Source organism: Piliocolobus tephrosceles, chromosome 13, assembly GCF_002776525.5.
Source record: "Piliocolobus tephrosceles isolate RC106 chromosome 13, ASM277652v3, whole genome shotgun sequence".
NCBI lineage: Eukaryota > Metazoa > Chordata > Mammalia > Primates > Cercopithecidae > Piliocolobus > Piliocolobus tephrosceles.
This window is the reverse complement of record NC_045446.1, coordinates 66,517,308-66,539,687: the sequence shown is the minus strand read 5'-3', so window position 1 is coordinate 66,539,687 and position 22,380 is coordinate 66,517,308. Positions and strand designations below refer to the sequence as shown.

At 42.3% G+C, this 22,380-nt stretch overlaps 2 protein-coding genes across 5 annotated transcripts in view; one reads left to right on the top strand and one right to left on the bottom strand.

Annotated features, from left to right (window-relative positions):
- The window catches only part of GVQW3 (GVQW motif containing 3), a 28,742-nt gene extending 25,202 nt beyond the window's left edge, over window positions 1-3,540 (bottom strand). For 2 of the 4 annotated variants that reach the window (XM_023209364.2, XM_031936691.1), the window contains exons 1-2: window positions 3,471-3,540; window positions 2,397-3,358 (exon numbers count right to left, since the gene is read on the bottom strand). In XM_023209364.2, the coding sequence (XP_023065132.1) occupies window positions 2,404-3,036 (633 nt within the window). In that variant the 5' untranslated portion in view covers window positions 3,037-3,358; window positions 3,471-3,540 and the 3' untranslated portion in view covers window positions 2,397-2,403. The other 2 variants (XM_023209363.2, XM_023209362.1) reach the window with 2 other exon arrangements.
- Window positions 3,541-3,647: 107 nt separating this feature from the next.
- THAP12 (THAP domain containing 12) overlaps window positions 3,648-22,380 on the top strand; it is a 31,286-nt gene continuing 12,553 nt past the window's right edge. Inside the window, exons 1-2 of the mRNA XM_023209365.2 lie at window positions 3,648-4,095; window positions 18,886-19,006. Coding sequence (XP_023065133.1) covers window positions 4,007-4,095; window positions 18,886-19,006 — 210 coding nt within the window. The 5' untranslated portion in view covers window positions 3,648-4,006. The remainder of the gene's footprint in view (window positions 4,096-18,885; window positions 19,007-22,380) is intronic.

Below are 22,380 nucleotides of genomic sequence, written 5' to 3'. Positions count from 1 at the left end.
AAAGCTGCAAGAACTAGTGGTGGGGACTTTGTTCCTAAAGTGCAGTGTCCCTGGTGCCAAGTGCTTGTGGGCAACCTAGAGCTGCATCTGATGTAGGAAGACTTAATGGTCCTGAAATGGAACGTCTAGAAACTGTTAAGGAGCTGGAGGTCTATAAGCTGTTGCTTGGTTTAAGAGTTTTCTTACACAGTATCTCGTCTTCATGGGACAAAGTCTAGCTTTCAAAGTGCCTCAAAACTAACAGGTGTTGATCCAACGCAGTAGCTCACGCCTGTAATCCCAGCACTTTGGGAGGCCGAGGCGGGTGGATCACCTGAGGTCAGAAGTTCGAGACCAGCCTGGCCAACATGGTGAAACTCCGCCTCTACTAAAAATACAAAAAAATAGCTGGGTGTAGCAGCGTGCACCTGTATTCCCAGCTACTCGGGAGGCTGAGGCAGGAGAAACACTTGAACCCGGGACGCAGAGGTTGTAGTGAGCTGATATCGTGCCACTGCACTTCAGCCTGGGCAGCAGAGCAAGACTCCGTCTCAAAAAACAAAACAAAACAAAAACAGGTGTTAATGAGGAACTTGTAATTTTTGGAGGTGAGTAGAGAAAGTGAAAGAACAGCACTAAAAGTAACTGTGATGAATGAGTGTTGTGCCTCTACTATCAAGCAATATTGTCCAAGAAGAGCTGTAATATGTGAAAATCCTTGAGTGAAACAGAGACTGGTCAATTCTGTGAAATGCTATTACCAAACCCCTGCCCCCTGAATGTTTCTAGTCTATGTGGTATTACTTGGAACCCACTTGGGAAAAGTTGCATTCCATAAATCTGGCAGAGGTAGGAAGAGAAGAGACAGAGTTTGAATTTGGAGAAACTGCTTGTCGGAGTCCAAACGGAAAATCACACATCAAATTAGTTGTTACAAATCTATTCACAGACTCAGGGGAAGCAATTTAATAACAACTGGCATACAGTTGGAGGCACAGGAGAGGAAGCAAATTATCCCAAATTGTTCATCCGCTGCAACACCATTATCTTCCTCTTTGAACTTTGTTATTTTAGCCAATAGTGTCATCATTTTTCCTTTTCTCTTTTTTTTTTTTTTGGAGACAGAGTCTAGCTCTGTCGCCAAGTTGGAGTGCAGTGGCACAATCTTGGCTCACTGCAACCTCTGCCTTCTGGGTTCAAGTGATTCTCCTGCCTCAGCCTCCTGAGTAGGTGGGACTACAGGCACGCACCACCACGCCCAGCTAATTTTTATATTTTTAGTAGAGACGGGGTTTCACCATGTTGGCCAGGATGGTCTCGATCTCTTGACCTCATGATCTGCCTGCCTCAGCCTCCCAAAGATTACAGGCGTGATTCACTGCGTCTGGCCAGTGTCATTTTCTACTGATGCAGGTTGGAAGCCTCATGCTGTTCCACCTGCCCCGGAAGCTTTCCGTAATGTCACAGCCCTGTCTCACCCATCCTCATGGATCCAGTTCAAGAACCATCTCATCCATGAAGCTCATCAGCCCTTGGAGATCTTGTTCATAACTTTCACATTGTCAATGCCCAGCAGTGTTCTAAAAACAGTAAGTTCTCAAAACTGTAGGCATTAGTTACTAAAAACAGGCTGCTGTGTGGGAATCCACACGTAGGCAGCAGATTCCCTTAATTCAGGGACTAGAGAGCCACCTGGTCTTCCTCCCCACACATCACGGCCTAGGGCTGGGTCCCTGGGTTTATATTTTCTAGGACCAGATACTCCTCTTCCAACAGAGGAGATACCCAAATGAGTGGAGGTCCAAAGAATAGGACTAGAATGAAACAAACCCAGCTCTTCTGTGAGATGTAGGCCTGTGAGATCAGTATTGGTGGCCAACCCCTGATTCCTATGGGGCGCCCACTGAGTCATCCGGACCAGATCAGCCCCTAGGCCCAGCACTGTTCAGTAACGCCAGCATGCTACTGTATTATGTACCATACCTCAGGCCCTGACTATGAAGCAGGCTGAAACTGTAAGCCTTCTTTTGGGGTCCTCCCAGAAGAGCATGCCTCCCTGGGCACAGAGATACAGATTCCAGGAGATCCTGTTCCTCTCTTCTCACTGGCATGATCCTCTGAGGCAGAACGTTGAGAACAAAGGAACAGGACAGCCACAACAAGCTAAGGTCTGGGCAGAGAAGAAATTCAAACTTGTTGAGCAAAAGAAATTAAGAACAAGCAAATACCAGAAGGGAACAGCCAGAAGTTTTTCAGTTATGAAGAACAGCAAGGAAAATGGTCCAATAGTCCAGCAAAGAATAATGAGGAGGGCCATGGTACATAGGGAGGAGTGGTGAAGACTGAAAAATAGGTGAGCAGCCAAAGAAGGTGCCTAACAGTGAGGCAGCATCCTAGTTCTGGTTCAGCTAACTCACATTCCTCTCACCACGGGGTGAACCAATCCTCAGCTACCCTGGGGGGAAGGCTTGTTGAAGATGAGGCCTGCAGAAGCTGGCTGGCAGGGTAGTGGACTCTGGGATGGGATACGGACAGGGGCATTTCCCCATCAGCTTCACCCTGGAGATAACTCCATGTTTCAGAACCTGTTACCTTTTTCCTCAAACATGAGCTATTTTTCCTAGTTTCCTTTGAAAGATTGGACTGAAAGTCAAGTTTTCGTGGTTTAGGCTCACCCTTCAAAACACCCGAAATAACTTTTGCAGAAACCTTCCTCATGTTCAAATTTTCTTTCAAAATAAGCCTAACAGTTTCTTTGTCTAAATTTAACTCTTCGGCCATCATCCTCACGGTTAACTGCCTGTTTGAACAAACCAAGTCCTTGACCTTCTGGATATTGTCATCTGTTCGGTGGGTGACCGGACGCCCACTTCTGGCATCATCTCGCACATCTTCCCGTCCTTCTTTAAACCTTTTGTGCCAGTCAAAAACTCTGGCCCTTGACATGACTTCTTCCCCATAAGCTTCTTTTAAAAGATGGTGGGTCTCACTTGCAGACTTGTTCAATTTCACGCAAAATTTGATACTAATCCTTTGTTCTAAATAGCGGTCACTCATTCTGGCACTGAAAAACACACGAACGTTAACAGGCCACGACTGTAGGCCTGCAGGTGTAATTATATCGCTATTCTTGCTCTTCTAGAAGCCTCGCCGGGAAAGAGTAATTACTTTTAAGAATTTTTGTCCCTCAGCTTCCAGTCGAGGCTGGGGAGATCCGTTCTGGGAAGCTAACAGGGCCAGCAGTCGCTGCAAAGCTGGGAAAAATTAAATCGCCTACAACCACTGCATCCAACCAGTGCACGCACATCTGCCGAGGAGTTTGCCAATCAGTCAACAAGGTTGCTCCGATTCCGCGGCCCTTAGGAGTATATGGCGAATTCTGCAAGAAAGGTCTAAGTGTTGGCAAATTAAGCAAGCAAGAAGAGATGCATCGGTGATGTAACGTGTAAGCTCGCCCTAGATCTGCAAAAACCCGCGCACGCCAAACCTACCGGAGCAGCCAGGGTATCGCCTGATCTAGCGTCCCGGGAGACATGCGCGCGTGCGCAATTCTCTCCCCTCCGCGCATTAGACTGTGCGCAGTCGCACTGCGCCAGCGCGCGCCAGGTCCCGCCTCCGCCTTGCCACACCCCAGCAGGCGCGCTTCCTTGCGCGTCCCCGCCTGCGGAGAAGGCGGAAAGGAGGGGCGGGGGAGGAAGGCTGAGGGAAGAGAGGGCACCCCCGGGCGTCAGGGTGCATTGTGGGAAGGAGGCGGCAGCGTCTCGGGCGGGCGGGAGGTGCACCAGCGGCGGCGGCGGTAAATCCTCCCGGCCGCTCACAGCACTGTGGAGCCGCGTCCCCAGCCCGGCCTCGGACCGCGGCACCCCTCCTGGCCCTCGCGGCTTCTCGCCCGCCCGCCCCTCCCCCGCGCGTCGGCCCTGCCGAGCCGGCCGGCCGGCCTGGCTCCCCTCCTCGGCCTCGACGGGCGGGCGGACTGCCCTGAGGAGGCGGGGAGGGGAGGGCTGGGCCGGCCGGCGGGCGGGCTACGATGCCGAACTTCTGCGCTGCCCCCAACTGCACGCGGAAGAGCACGCAGTCCGACTTGGCCTTCTTCAGGTTTCCGCGGGACCCGGCCAGGTAAGCGGCGGGTACGGAGCGGACGGCCCAGGCCCACCTCCGCGGTGAACGCTGCCAGCCGCCGGCCGCAGGCGGTCACCTGGGCTGGCTGAGAGGGGCGCAGGAGGGAGGCGCAGCGCACTGCCGTCGACCCCAGCGTTGGACCGAGATGGGGAGCCGGCCCCAAGCCATGGGCGGACGGGCGTCCGGGGACCTCGGAACACGTGCGCTGGTGGGGGCTCTGCGCGCAGGGCACCACCCCAAACACGAGGGATCTGGGGCGGCGCGCGGACGCGGGATGCTGTGGGTCTCGCCGTGGCTCACTTGCTGTGTGACCTCGGGCGAGTCGCTTTCCTCTCTGGGCGTTAGTTTCCTTAGCTGTCAAAAGAGAGCAGGACTCTATGGTTGTGGCCACTGGGGCCTTTCCGTCTCCTTGCCACCACCCCCGGGACAGTGTTTCTGTTTTGAGTCCCGCTACCACCTTTTATCTTGTCACAACTGCTCTCTCCTAAGGACTTGTCATTGCACGGTTCAGGGTTCATTTTATGGCTGTCACCGTTACTCATTTTCTCACTTGGTTATTGTAGGGATAACAGAGGGTGTACGCGTGAGGGCGTGGGAATTGGTATTGGAACCTCTTCTTTCGGATAACCCCCACACACTGACTTATATTTAAGGAATGATAGCATAGGGACTGTGTTTGAAAGGCTGACATGTTTTATAGGCCTGTCTTGTTGGTTCATTCATTTAAAATCAATTCCTATGTGCCGAGCGCAAATGTTAGGTGCTGGGAGTTCACAGGTGAACAAGGGTGTCACTGCTTGCAGAAAGCTCTCAGTCCATTAAGGGAACAGGTACAGCAACGGGCGATTATAATGTGTATTATTTATTAATTAGTTCAATTAATTATTGAAGGTCTACTTGTTGTGAGCGGTGGGGGTTACAGATGAACAAATCCAAGTCCTTGCTCTCATGAAGATTACATTCTAATGGGGGGGAATAAACAAGTAAAATACATAGTGTGTCGGATGATGATAAATACTGTGGAGAAAAATAAAGGTTAGAGGGTAGGGGAATAAGTAGTATCAAGGGACGCACAATTGCTATTTTTAATACAGTGATTAGAGAAGGCCTCACTATGAAGGTGAATTTGAGCAAAGACCAGGTGAAGGGGCCAGCTCTGGAGATACCTTGGGCGGCAGCATTCCAAAGAAGGCAAAGACAGGGCAGCCAGGAGTCCAGGGAGAGGGACTGAGAGAGAAGTGAGATGAGACCAGAAAGGTGTGTGTATGGTAGGGGCAAATTCTTTAGGTAGGACCTTGTAGGTCTTGGAAGGCAGTATGGTTTTTATTCTGAGTGAAATAGGAAGTCATTGAAGGGTTTAGAGCAGAGACTTAAATTTTAACAGGATCAGTGGCTGCTAGTTAGATTGTGGGGTGAAACGTGAAAGCCAGAAGACCAGTTAAAAGGCTGTTGCAATAATCTAGATTAGTAGAGGAGGAGGTGGTAAATTTGAGATATGGTTTGAAGGTGAAGCCAACAGGATTTGCTAATGGTTTGGAGGTAGATTGTAAAAGAAAAAGAGAACTCAAGGCGACTTCAAGATTTTAAAAACCTATGTTGGTCAGGTTGGTCTTGAACTCCTGGCTTCAAGCAATCCTCCTGTCTCAGTCTCCCAAAGTGCTAGAACAGGCTGTAAGCCACCACACTCAGCTGACTTCAAGATTTTTAATGCGAGCGTTTGCTGAGATAGGGAACACTGGGAAGAGCAGGTTTGGTAGAGGAATACTAAAAGTTTGGGTTTGAGAGGCATGATAGACATTCAAGAATAGATGTCTAGGCCAGGCACGGTGGCTCACACTTGTAATCCCAGCACTTTGGGAGGCCAAAGCAGGCAGATCACTTGAGGTCAGGAGTTCGAGACCAGCCTGACCAACATAGCGAAACCCTGTCTCTATTAAAAAATACAAAAATTTGCTAAGCATGGTGATGCATGCCTGTCCAGCTACTCAGGAGGCTAAGACATGAGAATCGCTTGAACCCGGGAGGCAGAGGTTGCAGTGAGCCGAGATTGTGCCACTGCGCTCCAGTCTGGGTGACAGAGCAAGATCCGTCTCAAGAAAAAAAGAATAGATGTCTTTCTTCATACCATATACAGAAATGAACTCCAAGTGGCCTATACTTTTATCTAAATCAAAGGCCTAAATATAAGAGCTGTATCATTAAACTTTTAGGAAAAAAATACAGCTAAATTTTCATGACTTTAGATTTGGCAGTACATTCTTGTTTGTTTTTTGTTTTTTTGGGACAGAGTCTCACTCTGTTGCCCAAGCTGGAGTGCAGTGGCACGATCTCAGCTCACTGCAACCTCTGCCACTGGGGTTCAAGCAATTCTACTCACTCAGCCTCCCAAGTAGCTGGAATTACAGGCGCCCACTGCCATGCCTGTCTAATTTTTAAATTTTTTTTAGTAGAGACGGGGTTTCACCATGTTGGCCAGGCTGGTCTCGAACTCCTGACCTCAGGTGATCCGCCCACCTTGGCCTCCCAAAGTGCTGGGATTACAGGCGTGAGCCGCTGTACCCGGCTGGCACCACATTCTTAGATATGACACCAAAATACATGCAGTAAAAAGAGAAATAGACTAAGTGGATTTCATCAAAATTAAACTTTTGTGTATCAAAGGACGTTGCCAAGAAAGTGAAAAGAATGGAAGAAGGTACTTGCAAATTATACATTTGGGGTCTCGTATCCAGAATATATAACGAACTCTTTCAATTCAGCAACAAAAAGACAACCCAATTTTAAAATAAGCAAAGGACTTCTTTCTTTAAACAAAAGATACAAATGGCCAAAAAGCACATGAAAAGATGCTGAACATCATTCATTATTAGAGAAGTTCAAATCAAAACCACAAGTGGCAGTTAGACGTAGAATTACCGTGTGTCCCAGCAGTTCCATTCCTAGGCATATATGCAAAAGAATTGCAAACTGATATTCAAAAAAACCAAATGTACACACATTCATAGCAGCACTATTCGCAATAGTCAAAAGGTAGAAACAAGCCATGTTTATCCATGAATGGATAAACAAAATGTATATCAATACAATGAAATATTAGGCATGAAAAGGAATGAAGTGCCAATACATGCTACGGTATGGGTGAACCTCAGAAACATTATGCTAAGTGAAGGAAGCCAGATACAAAAGCTTGTATGTTATATGATTCTATTATATGAAATATCCAGAATAAGTAAATCCAGAGAGACAGAAAGCGTATCAGTGGTTGCCTGGGGCTGGGGGAAAGAGTATGGTTTTAATTTGAACTTCTCTAATAACGAGCGATGTTCAGCATCTTTTCATGTGCTTTTTAGCCATTTGTATCTTTTATGTAGAAAGAAGTCCTTTGCCTATTTTAAAATTGGGTTGTCTTTTTGTTGCTGAATTGTAAGAGTATTTTATATATTCTGGATACTAGACATACAGGGTTTCCTTTTGAGGTGATGAAAATGTTTTAGAATTAGGTGGTGGTGATGGTTGCAGAACATGATGAATGTATTAATTGCCATTCAGTTTTTTACTTTAAAATGGTTAATTTTATGTTATGAGAATTTTACCTCAAGGAAAATAGATGTCTTGAAGAGAGAGTAGGATATACAAGTCTGAAATTCAGAGACTTTCAGACTGGAAATTGTAAATATGGGTGTTCTCAGTTGATAGAGGGTATTTAAAGCCATGGTACGGGTTAAGGTTATCTAAGGAGTGAGCAAAGAGTGGATCTGAGGATTGAGTTGTGGGGCATTCCCAGTGTTTTAAGTTCTGAGACATGGGAAAGAACTCGCTCAGTAGAGTGAGGAGTAGCCGTTGGGTTCCATGGGAACAAAGGAGAGGAGCATCTTAGTCTGACTTGGCCTTGCCCCGTTATGCATTATCTTCCTTTTTCCCAAATTTTAGTCCAAAGACATTCTTACAGATTTATTTCACTTCCATAATGAGGGCACCTCTGGTCAGTTCAGGACCACAGGTCATTTGTGTTAATATGTAGTGAATCCTGTTTTTACTACACTCCTTAAGGGGAATATGGTCTATAGGGAGTTACAGTTTCAGATTTGAAAGAAATTTTTAGATCTGGTGAAATCTCACTTGAAATACTGGAATTTTCTCAATAATAATGACTTTTAGTCATTTTTAGGGTTATTATCCTTTTGAGAATCTAACATAAGGACTCTTACCTGAAAAAACAAAAGCAAAAAAACATAGACACAATTTAGCATTCGAAGACAAAGGTGTTTATGGACCTTTATAGGCCCTGTGCATTCCTGACAGATGGGCATCTCTGCCCTGGCTAAAACACCTCTAATGACAGTCCTCCCCTTTATGAGAAGACACCTGATAATCCTGGACAACTTTGGCTGTTGTTTCTTCCCTGTATTGAGTGGACATCTGCCTCCTGTAATTGAGGCCTTGGAGGTCCTGGTTTTGTCCCCAGGATCACACTAAGTCTGTGCCCTTTTCAGTGTTAGACTCCTTTGAATGCTTCAAGACCAAATCATGAATTTCTTTTTAAAAAGATGTTTATTGAGATACAATTCACATATAGTTCACCTATGTAAAGTGTACGACTTGGGGTATGTACATTAATTTTTAAAATTTTGGTAAAATACATACAACAAAATTTGCTATTTTAATCTTTAAATGTGCAATTCAGTGGCATTAATTACATTCACAGTGTTGTGCAGTCTTCTCCACTATTTCCAAAACTTTTTCATTATCCCAAACAAAAACTGTAACCATTAGGCAATAACCTCCCGTTCCCCTGCCCTTCCAGCATTTGGTAACCTCAAATCCACTTTCTAGGTTCCTCCTATAGGTGGAATCATACAATATTTCTCCTTTTATGTCTGGCTTAACATAATATGTTCAAGGTCTTTTTATCCAAATCGAACCTCCTTGTACTACATGATTTCAAGTTCTACTGTATTTGATAGTTTCCTTTTCACTGTGCCCAGAGTTATTTATAACAAAGAAGCAGTTTCCAGAGGTGTTATTGAATTAATAACCGTGTTTTTAGGGTTATTAGTTCTAAACCCCACCCACACCTTTTCTTCTGTAAACAGGTTGTAGGGAAGGTTGATAAAAGGTGACATTGCCAGTCTAGTCTTCAAATGCTAGCATTGTTAACTAACAATAAAGATGAATATATTTAATGCTATTAAAACAGTACATTTCTCAGTCATCAGTTATAAATCCCATGCATGCTTTTAGAAACAGCTATTTAGCAATAATTTAAACTTCAAGAGTGTAATTAAAAAAGTGTATGGTGTGGAATTTACATACCCTAATAGTTCTTACTGTTTTAGAAAAAGTGGCATTAATATGCTTCTTTTTTAAAAAAGTGAAATAATATAATCAACCCAGCTTAGGTCAGTGACAGGGTTTAAGTAAAAACAAACAAACAAACAAACAACTGCCTAAATCTTGATTGCCCCAGCACAGGGTGGTTTGCCTAATGCCAAGGCTTGCCACTTTGAGGCAGCTCACAGTGGAGCTCTTCCTAAACCAGGAGAAGGTGCAGGTAGAGCTAATGAATTGCTTTGATTAGAATGAGTTGGGCGTTGAAGCTCTCTTCTTCCTCTTCAGGCAGCTAGTACTAACTCACCCAAGATGGGTGAGGGCTTCCAAGGTTCTTCTGGCAGTTTAATCAAGGCTGATTGAGAGTTGATGTACTCTACTTTGTGAAATGTAAAATCAGTGGTTTTCTGGGGACTCAGGAGGGTGACTGTTTGGGCTGTTATAGAAAATACCTTAGACTGGGTGATTTTTAAGCAACAGAAATTTGTTTCTCATAGTTCTGGAAGCTGGGAAGTCCAAGATGAAGTCACCAGCAGATTTGGCATCTGGTGAGGGCTCACTCTCGGCTTCTTAGATGGTACCTTCTTGTTGTGTTCTCACATGGCGGAAGGGGCAAATAAGGCTTCCCCTTCATGACCGAAGTCACCTCCCAGATGCCTCATCTCCCAACACCACTGCACTGGGGATTGTTTCAATATGAATTTTGAGGGGATGCAGACATTCAGACCATAGCAGCCCCCAAGACCCTTTCAGGGAGTCCACAATGTCAAAACTATTTTCATAATAACACTGATATTATTTCCATTTTTCATATTCGGTCTCTCAGGAGTGGACAGTGGAATTTTTGGAGTGCTACATAACATGATGGCATCATTGCTTTGATAAATTGTGTATTGTGTCTTCTAGAATTTTCTAAATATGATTATTCAGATCTGGGTGTTTGATAGACATTTTCTCAGAAATAAACAAGCCTGCCACTTCGAGGAGAACAACTGATAATTTGAGCATTCAAGTTGAAAATTAGAATTTTGGAAAATTTATGTGCCACTGTGAGCTTGGCAGCTCTCTAATACTTGAAGACTTTTCTGGTGAGATCACTGATGATACTGATGTGGGTATTTTTTACATATTGTATAATTAATTGCGTTAACATTTATATGGTATGTATAACTCACTGAACTAATATTTTCCACATGACCAATTTTGGTTTTACAGAGACATACATGGATAAAAGATCTATTTGAAGTGCAAGATAGACTATGGGATTTTTTATGTACTAGGGCATGAAAAAGCTCATTGGTCTGGTCTCAGATTTCACATTTCAACTAATCTTGAAGAAACTACCACTTGTGGAGAATTCACAATTATATGGAAAAAAGAAGAGTATTGTAATAACCTTTTTAACTGCATATCATTATGAGGATAGATTTTCTTCATATATTTCAACCAAAACAACATATAGCAATAGATTAAATACAGAAGCAGATGTGAGAATCTAGCTGTGTTCTATTAAGCTGGACGGAAGAGATTTGCAAAAATGAAGCAGTGTAATTTTTCTCACTAAATGTTTTTGTTTTGGAAAACGTAATTTTTTATTAAAACGTTATTTATGTTAACATATTATAAGGTTGGTATTTTTAATGAATTAATATTTTAAAAATTTCTCTAATAAATGTTGTTAGGTAAAATCCACATAAACAAAGGTCTTTGGAGTCCTCAATAATGTAATAGTGCAGAGGAATCTGGGGACTATGAAGTTTTGAGAATTGCTGCTCTAAAATGTGAGCAGCACATTTCAAACTTTTTTTTTTTTTGAGGGGTCTTGGTCTGTCACTCAGGCTGGAGTGCAGTGGCTGGAGCATGGCTCATGGCTCACTGCAGCCTTAACCTCCTGGGCTTAAGTGATCTTCCAGCCTCAGCCACCCAAGTACCTGGGACTATAGGTGTCCATCACAACCCCCAGCTAATTTTTTTAAAAAATTTTTTGTAGAGACAGGGTCTCACCACGTTGTCCAGGCTGGTCTTGGACTCCTGAGCTGAAGCAGTCCCCCCTTGTTCAGCCTTCCAAAGTGGTAGGATAACAGGTGTGAGACACCATGCCTAGCCTGAAGTACTTTCATATCAACTCATTTAATCTTCCAAACAATGCTGTGAGTTATAATAATAGTACTTCTTTTTTTTTTACTTTTTTTTTTTTTTGAGACAGTGTCTCACTGTCACCCAGGCTAAAGTGCAATGACACGATCTCCACTCATTGCAACGTCTGCCTCCTGTGCTCAAGCAGTTCTCCTGCCTTATGCTCCCAAGTAGCTGGGACTGCAGGTACATACCACCATGCCTGGCTAATTTTTGTGTTTTTTGTAGAGACAGGATTTCACCATGTTGCCCAGGCTGGAACAGTATTTATATACTGTATTCTTTGTGACAGACACTGCTCTGTTATATACTTCTCTGTTATATATACATTATTTCATGTTACCCTTGCAGTAAATTTTGAGGTAGTCCTTGCTTTACAGATGACCAAAATAGGTACAGAGAGGTTAGCTAACTTTTTTAAAGGCCCTACAGGAATGTCTAAAACCTTAAGAGTAGGACGGGATAAAATATGTATTACCCAAACTTATTTGACCATGAAACCTTTTTTTGTTTGTTTGTTTGTTTTTTTTTGGAGACAGATTCTTATTCTGTCACCCAGGCTGGAGTGCAGGGGCACAATCATTGCTCACTGCAGTCTCCATCTCCCAGGCTCAAACAGTCCTCCCATCTGGGCCTCCCAAGTAGCTGGGGACCATAGGTGCACGCCACCACACTTGACTAATTTTTTAATTTTTTGTAGGAACAAGGTCTCCCTGTATTGTCCAGGCTGGTCTTGAACTCCTAGGCTCAAGTGATCCGCTTGCCTTGACCTCTCAAAGTGCTGGTATTATGAGCCACCATGCCTGGTCCTTTTTTTTTTTAATGGAACAGTTCTGACTGGGCATAGTCACTCATGCCTGTAATCCAAGCACTTTGAGAGGCCGAGGCAAGAGGATGGCTTAAACCCAGGAGTTTGAACTTACAATGAGCTATGATTGCGCCGGTGTGCTACAGCCTGGGCGACAGATTGAGGGCCTCCCCGCCTTTTTTTTTTAAAGGAACAATTCTTTGACCAGGATTCCTTGGAATATACTTTTAGAAGTGCTGCATTAGTAGGAAACCATTGAGGGAAAAACATTAAAAACAAAACAAAGAAGTGGTCAGTGATGGTTGACTAGTGCTGAACGTGTTTAAGGTGTGTACAGAAAGTGGCTGCGTGAAGTGGCTCACACCTGTAATCCCAGCGCTTTGGGAGGTTGAGGTGGGTGGATCACCTGAGGTCAGGGGTTCACGACCAGCCTGGTCAACATGGTGAAACCCCGACTCTACTAAAATACAAAAATTAGCCGGGCATGGTGACGGGTGCCTGTAATCCCAGCTTCTCAGGAGGCTGACGCAAGAGAATAGCTTGAACCCAGGAGGCAGAAGTTGCAGTGAGCTGAGATTATGCCACTGCACTCCAGCCTGAGCAACAAGAGCAAGACTCCACCTAAAAAAAAGAGAAAAGTTAAAAGTGAAATAAAATCTGTACAGAAAAGTGACCATTGGATTTGGCAGAATGGGGTCATTAGTAATTGTCTTGAGCAGTTTCAGTGGAAAAGGGATAGAGCACGAGCCTCCTTGGCATTGATTAAGGAGACAGTACAGCAAGATAAGTGGATGCAGTCCAAATGGATGCTTTAGCAAGTTTTGCTATAAAGAGGATCAGGGTTAAGAGAGTTTTAAAGATGGGAGACATTAGGGCATGTTTACACTGTGGGAATAATATAGTAAGATAAATGTAGGGAATTCAGATATTATATATGGAGAGGTGGAAAGTCTTAAATACCCAGCGTTTTCTGGGTGCATACGTATTCATACACGTATACCCACATACATGTACACTTGTGAATCAGGAAAAGTTTCCCTCAAGAAATGACATTTGAGCTAAGATCTGAAGGCTGAGTCATAGTTAACTGTGCACAGGAAGTGTATAAAAAGCAGCAAGAAGAATGTAGTAGGCTGAGTAAACAGCACTGGGAAGGCCCCAGGATAGAAGTGAACACAATTTTTTATCCTGAGAGTAATGAGAAGCCACTAAAAGCTTAAGCACAGAAGAGACATTCTCAAATTGGCTTTAAAAAATACTCTGCAGCATGGAGAAGGGGTTAGAGAAGGGCAGATGACCAGTTTGGAAGAGATACTAGTAGACTAGGTAAAAAATTGTGGTAGCTTGAACCAGGGTGTTATTAATGGAGAGAAGCAAATGGATTTGGGGAGTCATTCCACTGTACTAAGGGAAAAGTCTACAGAATCTGGAGTATAGGGAACAGAAAAATGACAAGGAGAGCTGGGAAAGGGGAGGCATTGGTAAAAATTTGAGACAATTATATAAGTGGGTATATATGTATACAAATATATATACACATTCATAATACACATGTGAAAAGACTTATTGTGGTGTATATATATATATATATATATATATATATATTTTTTTTTTTTTTTTTTTTTAAGACGGAGTCTCGCTCTCTTGCCAGGCTGGAGTGCAGTGGCGCGATCTTGGCTTACTGCAACCTCCGTCTCCCGGGTTCAAGCGATTCTCCTGCCTCAGCCTCCCAGTCATATATAATTTTTTATAATTTTATTTGTGTAAAAACATATACACAGAAGAGCTACGTGCGGTGACTCATGCCTGTAATTCTAGCACTTTGGGAGGCCGAGGCAGAACGATCACTTCACCCAGGAGTTTGAGCCTAGCCTGGGCAACATGGTGAAACCCCATCTCTACAAATAATACAAAAAATTAGCTGGGCGTGGTGGCGCATCCCTGTAGTCCTAGCTACTTGGGAGACTGAGATGGGAGAATCGCTTGAACCCAGGAGGTGGAGGCTGTAGTGAGCCGAGATTGCACCACTGTATTCCAGCCTGGGCAACGGAGTGAGCTTCTCTCTCTCTCTCTCTCTCTCTCTCACTCTCACTCTCACTCTCAAAAGAAAAAAAAACCCGAAAAACATATGCACAGAAGATCACAAATGGTAACTGTACATCATGTTGGATTTTTAGAGTAACATAGCCATGAAAATTTCACCGGGATTTTTAAAAAATAGAGTATTACTAGCATCCCAAACTTCCTCTGCTCCAAGGTCCTCCCAGCCATTATCCCATTCTCCCCAGTGGTAGCCACTGTGACTTCACATACCTTGGATTAGTTAGGTTTTGGGGGAAAGAGGGAGAATGAATGGAAGCTTTATTATTGTTTGAGGTATAGAATATAAACAGCACCTCAGTAAGCCTCTTTTGTGCCCACTGCCAGTTGTTACCCTCCCCAAATGTGTCTACTATTCCATCACTGTGTTGAGGCAGGGCCAGACCACCCCATATTCAAAGATTCACTGGAAGGTCTTACAGGACTCAGTATATGGTGGTACTCACAGTGAAGATTTATTGCAGCATTGTAGTAAGAATACACATCTGGATCATAAGGGAAAAAGACACAGGCACAGTCTGAAGGAATTCATGTATAGGCTTTCCTATGCTCTCTCCTTCCCATGAGGGGTCAACCAGAGCCCATTTTTCCCCAGTGGTGGAAATGTAGCAACACATGTGCCATGTTTCTGTGGAGAGAAGACCATTAGAGACCTAGTGTCCAAAGTTTTCACTGGGGCCTGATCACATAGGCAGCCTCTGCCTGGCATATAATAAAATTCCAGATTCCGAGAAGGGATGGCAGGTGTTCAGCATAAATCATGTTGTTTGCACAAACAGTCTAGGCACATTGAGCTGCATTATCAGTTAGGAAAAGTTTTATTTCAGTTTACCAACCAAGTTCCCGGATACCAGCCCAAGGTCCTTAACAAACAGGCCTTTCTAAGGACAGCAGCCTCAGGTCTGCTGTGTTAACTGTTTTTCTGAACAATCACTATAAATGAGTTTTGCCTATTCTTGAATTTCATATCAAAGGAATCATATAGTATGTACTCCTGGCTGCTTCTGCTTAACATTACATTTGTGAGATTGTAGATAGTTTGTTCATTTCATAGCTAAGTAGTATTCCATTGAATGAATATACCACAATTTATCCATTCTACTGTTGATGGGCAAAGTTATTTCACCTTCTCCCCAATATTTGGTATTACCTCTTTTACATTGCAGTCATTCTTGTGGGTATGTAGTAATTTATCATGGTTTTTTTTTTTTTTTTTGAGACGGAGTCCCGCTCTGTCGCCCAGGCTGGAGTGCAGTGGCCGGATCTCAGCTCACTGCAAGCTCCGCCTCCCGGGTTTACGCCATTCTCCTGCCTCAGCCTCCCGAGTGGCTGGGACTACAGGCGCCTGCCACCTCGCCCAGCTAGGTTTTTGTATTTTTTAGTAGAGATGGGTTTTCACCATGTTAACCAAGATGGTCTCGATATCCTGACCTCGTGATCCGCCTATCTCGGCCTCCCAAAGTGCTGGGATTACAGGCTTGAGCCACCGCACCTGGCCTGTTATGGTTTTAATTAGCATTTCCCTGATGGCAAATGAGATTGAGCATTTTTTTCATCTATGTATTGCCATTTTTATTACCTTTTTATTATAAAGTGCCTGTTCAAGACCCCTTGCCAGTTTTTATGTTGGGTTATTTATTTGTAGTTCTTCATATATATTTTTGAATGTGAGTCTGTTGTTAGATATATGTATTGCAAATATCTGACATTTTGTGGTCTGCCATTTCACTCTTAAATGGCTTCTTTTAATGAAGAAAAGTTACTAACTTTAAAGTAACCTAATTTATAAATCTTTTCCTCTAGTGTTTGTGCTCTCTGTTGCCTTAAGAGATCTTTATTCCAAGGTCATGAAGATAATCTCCTGTGTTATCTTTTAGTGGCTTTATTGTTTTACCTTTCATATTTGATCTACAATCACTTGGAATTTATTTTCATGTATGGTGTACAAATAGGAGTTAAGATTTGTTTTTTTTCATGTGGATATTCAACTCATTCAGCCCTATTTATTGAAAAAGAAAACTCCATATTTGCCGCTGTTCAAAGCTACCTTTAAGTATCTGTAGTGCCCTATTTTGTTTCATTGTTCTGTCCTTCTGCCAGTATCTGTCTTAATAAACTTTACAGTAAGTCTTAATATCTGGTAGTGTAATTCCTTCAACCTCCTTTTTTTTTTCTCTCTCTCTCGAGATTGTCTTGGTTATCCTGGGTTCTTTAAATTTGTGTATAAAAAGTTTTAGAATAATTAGTCATTTCTTTCTCTTGCTCTCACAAACTTATTGGGCTTGTGATTATATTGAATTAGTAAATGGGTTTGGGGAAAATTGACGTCTTTATAATTTAGTGTGCCAGTTCATAAACTTATGTATTTATTTAAGTTTGCTTTAAAAAGATTATTAGAGGTCTTGCACATCTTTCACTAGATTTATTCTTAAGTAGTTCATTTAGAAAGACAGGTGTATTTAATTAGACTGTCTGCCTGATGCCCATTCAGTTCTTGATTGTCTGAATAAGAGTTGCTGTTGATATCAGAAAGCTGCTTCAACTTAGTTCAGAGGTAATATGTACAATATTGCTCTGTGTGGAAGGTCTCCAGAGATTTAAGAATTTAAAAAACAAACAACTGTAGCAGTATGGCAGATTATTTTATAGTGAAATAGTTTTTATACTTAGTATTTGGATTTTGAAACATGAAATGTTTATAATCATAATGTACAACTGTGTACAAGTGTGATGAAATTGTGAACATCTTAGGCATCATTACTGTGAGCAGTGTAATACTTGTTGGTCAAATGAAATGCTGTACAATTTAGCTGTAGTTTTTTAAAAATCATAGCATTTTACCATGATTTTACATTTTTAGAATAGAGAGAATTAAGTGTCAGGGGCAGGTGTGTTGGGGAAAGGTGGACAATAGTGTTAAAACATAAAAAAAAAAATATTGTGATGTAATTGTAAAGAAATATGTTGGGCCGGGCGTGGTGGCTCACGACTGTAATCCCAGCGCTTTGGGAGGCCGAGGCGGGTGGATCACCTGAGATCCGGAGTTCGAGACCAGGTTGGCCAACGTGGTGAAACCCTATCTCTACTATAAATACAAAAATTAGCTGGGTATGGTGTTGCACACCTATAATCTCAGCTCCTCGGGTGGCTGAGGCAGGAGAATCGCTTGAACCTGGGAGGCAGAGGTTGCAGTGAGCTGCGATCATGCCACTACACTCCACCCTGAGCTATCCACCCTGGGCAACAGAGCGAGACACCATCTCAGAAAAATAATTTGTGACACTGTTTATCCATGGCAGAACTTTTATTCTTAGAAATTTGAGGGATGGGCCGGGCACAGTGGCTCACACCTGTAATCCCAGCACTTTGGGAGGCCGAGGTGGGTGGATCACCTGAGGTCGGGAGTTCGAGACCAGCCTGACCAACATGGAGAAACCCCATCTCTCCTAAAAATACAAGATTAGCCAGGTGTGGTAACGCACACCTATGATGCCAGCTACATGGGAGGCTAAGGCAGGAGAATCGCTTGAACCTGGGAGGCAGAGGTTGCGGTGAGCTGAGATCATGGCATTGCACTCCAGCCTGGGCAACAAGAGGAAAACTCTGTCTCAAAAAAAAAAAAAAAGAAATTCGATGAAAGATCTGGTTGTGACTTTAGCAGGTTACTTAATGTTTCTGTGCCTTGGTTTCTTCATCTGCACAAGGGAGATAATAATAGTACCCATCTTTGGAAAGGACTTAGAACAGTGTCTGGCTCATAATAAGTGCTTATTATTAGTTTTTCTGAAAATATTTAAGCACCAAGAGGGCATGGACTTTGTCTTGTTCCCTGTCTTCAGTACTTTTTGTGTACTGGATTGTGTAGACACAGTCCCTGCGTTCATGGAGCTTGCAATCTAGTCAACACATATTACTATAGATAATTTGTGTTCATAGGAAGATAAACAAATACAGCCTTTATGCTTCCCTTAGAAACTAGTTATTTAAAGAACATCTAATTACTGATTTTCTACAGTGACAGTGTTGTTTCGTTTACTTGTTGAAGTTGAAATCCTGAAGGGAATGTTAGGCTGTTAGCCTTGTCGCTGTGCAGCTTTCTGCTTGTTCTACTGATGGCTGGATCTTCTCTGATGTCTGGAGTTGGAAGATGCTGGTTTCAGTTCTAATTCTGCTGCTGATTTTGTACTTGCCTCCAAGCAAGTTACTTCTTAACCTTGTCTGTAATTGAAGTGTTGTTAAATGCTTTCGAAGTTTTTTTCCAACTTTTATTTTGTTATTAATAAAATTCTCCAAATTATGTTCTCAGGGAGGGGAGCAGGAATCCGTTGTTAATAATATATGTTTGCCTTAAAACTGAAGGCTGAAATTTAAATGCTGAGCTCATTTTCATAATTGTATTTTGGTTTTATTTATAGATGCCAGAAGTGGGTGGAGAACTGTAGGAGAGCAGACTTAGAAGATAAAACGCCTGATCAGCTAAATAAACATTATCGATTATGTGCCAAACATTTTGAGACCTCTATGATCTGTAGAACTGTGAGTAATAGAAGAGCTTGGTGTCTCTCTATTTGTCTTGATTTCTCTCTCTCTCACTCTCTGTGGTTGGAAATGTAAGTATTTGCCAATGTTGGAAAGTATTCCTATATCCTGCCACTTTAAGATGAAGACAGATTTGGAGCTGAATAATATCTGTTTTATTCTTAAAATCTGATTTTGCCAGTCGCCTATAATCCCAGCACTTTGGGAGGCCGAGGCAGGAAGACCACTTGAGCTCAGGAGTTTGAGACCAGCCTGGGTAACATGGCCAGACGCCACATCTACAGAAAATACCAAAAAAACTAGCCAGGTGTGGTGACATATGCCTGTAGTCCCAGCTACTTGGGAAGCTGAGACGGGAGGATCACTTCAGCCTAGGAAGTCAGGGCTGCAGTGAGTTGTGTTCATGCCACTACACTCCACTCTGGGCAACAGAGTAAGTAAGAGCTTGTCTGGAAAAAAACCCAAAATGATGAAAAAAAGAAAGAAAGAAAAACTCTGTTTCTGATGCCCCATTTCTACTCACCCGAGGTAACTACTTTTTTTTTTTCTTTTTTTTTTTAAGATAGTCTTGCTTTGTCACCCAGGCTGGAGTGCAGCGGTGCTATCTCAGCTCACTGCAACTTCTGCCACCTCCCCCACCTCCTGGGCTCAAGCGATTCTCTCTCCTCAGCCTCTCAAGTAGCTGGGATTACGGACACGTGCCACCACGCCCAGCTAATTTTTGTATTTTTAGTAGAGATGGGATTTCACCATGTTGGCCAGGCTAGTCTCAAACTCCTGACCTCAAGTGACCCACCCCACCCACCTCAGCCTCCCAAAGTGCTGGGATTACATGTATGAGCCACCACACCTGGCCAAGGTAACCACTTTTAAATATTACTTAGTTTTCAGAAAAATTTTAGATGATTATAAAAGTATATATTTATTTAAGGTAAAGTTGGTGTTTTTATTTGGAGCTGTTTAGAGCTTTTTTATGAGTAAAATTTTCATCTTGGAATGGAGCTCTTGTTTTCATGTTTTTGGATGTACTATTAGAACTAACTATTAATTTTTATGTGCTAGATGTAATAGTAAACAAATTATCCAGGTAATGTGGAAAAACATTTCCATCAATAGTATGTAATTTCCTATCAAGACCAGTTAATTGTGTGAGCTTGGCCAAGTCACTTCCCCTCTCTGGGCCCCAGTTCCTAATAAGGAGATTAGACCAGGTAATTCCTGAGTTCTAAGATTTTTAACCCTCTGTGATTCTCTTGCTGTGATTTATAAAAGGCACAAATAAGGCAAATTTGATTGAAATGAAGCAGACTTGTTTCAGTGTAACTAATGTAACACCTCAGATATTGGGATAGACATAAACTTGATTCGAAGGTGCACTATATGTTGTTATGCAGCAATTTATTTTGATATTTTTTTCAGATACATTTTGCAGAGGCATCAGAAAACTAAAGAATGATTGGGTTATTTTATTTCTCAAAATTAATTGAAGCAGATACTTGTGAAGTCATTGGGAGGTGAGCCAATTCCGGTTCAACAGTTTAATCACAAATATTTGAGGAATATTTTTGCCTTAATTTGTTAAGAGGGTAATAATGATCAACCAAAATAAAAGGTTTCACATGTTTGAAAGGCAAACTACTTTTATGTTCTTGACATTAAGTAAAAATATCCCAAATTATTTTAAATATGTTTGCCATATGCATTTTTGCATTTTTATTTTAGTAATAAATATGGTCTCTTAATTAGATAATTCTAACCAGATTGTGAGAAATTTAAAGCATAGTTCATTCTTACATTTTTTAGAGAACAGAACAGAAAGATGAGCCAGGTTTGCTTTTTTAATTTCTAAATGATTCTTCAATCTTGAATAAATGAATCCAAATGTGAGAAAATGTTCTTTCTATACATCTAGGAGATGTTATCAAAAACTGGATTTCTGGGCTGGGTATGGTAGCTCATGCCTGTAATCCCAGCACTTTGGGAGGCTGAGGCGGGCGGATCATTTGCAGTCAGGAGTTCAAGACTAGCCTGGCCAACGGGGAAACCCCCCCCTTCTCTACTAAAAATACAAAAAAAAAAAAAATTTGCTGAGCATGGTGGTGCACGCCTGTAATCGCAATTGCTCAGGAGGCTGAAATAGAAGAATCGCTTGAACCCAGGAGGCTGAGGTTGCAGTGAACCAAGATTGTGCCACTGTACTTCAGTCTTGGTGACAGAGTGAGACTGTGTCTCAAAAACAAACAAGCAAACAAAAACCCCTGGATTTTCTGATATCCATATCTAAATGTTTAAGAGTTTTGGCTTTATTAGTTTGACATTGAAGATCTCATCAGTAGCAAGGCACAGTGGCACGTGTCTGTAGTCCCAGCTACTCAGGAGTCTAAGGCTGAAGGATTGCTTGAGCCTAGGCGTTCAGAGCCAGCCTGGGCAACATGATGGTGAGACCCTGTCTTTAAACAAACAGACAAAAAAATAAAAAAATCTCATCAGTAAACATTCATGACTACTGAATTTGGCCAGAGCCAAATATTTTATTATTTTGATGCTAGAGTAAGATTATTGTTTTATGCTCAAACCTTAATTCAGCAGTTAAAAATTAAATCTTGATAATGCGATACTTGATATCATAAGCAGTAATTGAATATTGTCTTTTTTGGCATGTGTCCTTATAAATATTTATATTTTTCTTATTTTTCTTATTATTTTTTGAGACAGGGTCTTGCTCTGTTGCCTAAGCTGGGGTGCAGTGGTGCAATCATGGCTCACTACTGCCTCGGCCTCCCAGGCTCAAGCAATCCTTCCCGTTCAGCCTCCCAAGTAGCTGGGACTACAGGCATGTGCCACCATACCTGGCTAATTTTTGTATTTTTTGTAGAGATGGAGTTTTGCCATGTTACCTAAGCTGGTCTTGAACTCCTGGGGTCAAGTCATCTACCAGGCCATGGCCTCCCAAAGTGTTGGAATTACAGGTGTGAGCCAACATTCCTGGCCAAAATAAATATTTATAAAATGTCATTTTTTTCTTTTACATATTCTGTTTTCTGATCTATAATGTCTTTGCTTTATTTGCAAATAGAAAATCAATTTGATTTGACTTTTAAAAATTTGTTAAAATGTTTTTTTCCTCTCTTCCTTATTTAATAATTGGTAAGATATCAAAAGTTGATTGTGTATGTGTATTTGCTTATTTTGGGGACATTTGCTCAGTGTGAAAGATGGGGGAGCTTTGAGTATAATAACTTGTACCCCCTTCAGTGACTGTGTCCCTAACCAATTCCTCATTCAGCCTCCCTGGTAGACTCAGGATCACGAGCCCAGAACTAGAAGTTGAGGGTTACTAGGAAGTCAGAGAATTATCTTTGTGCTTTCTG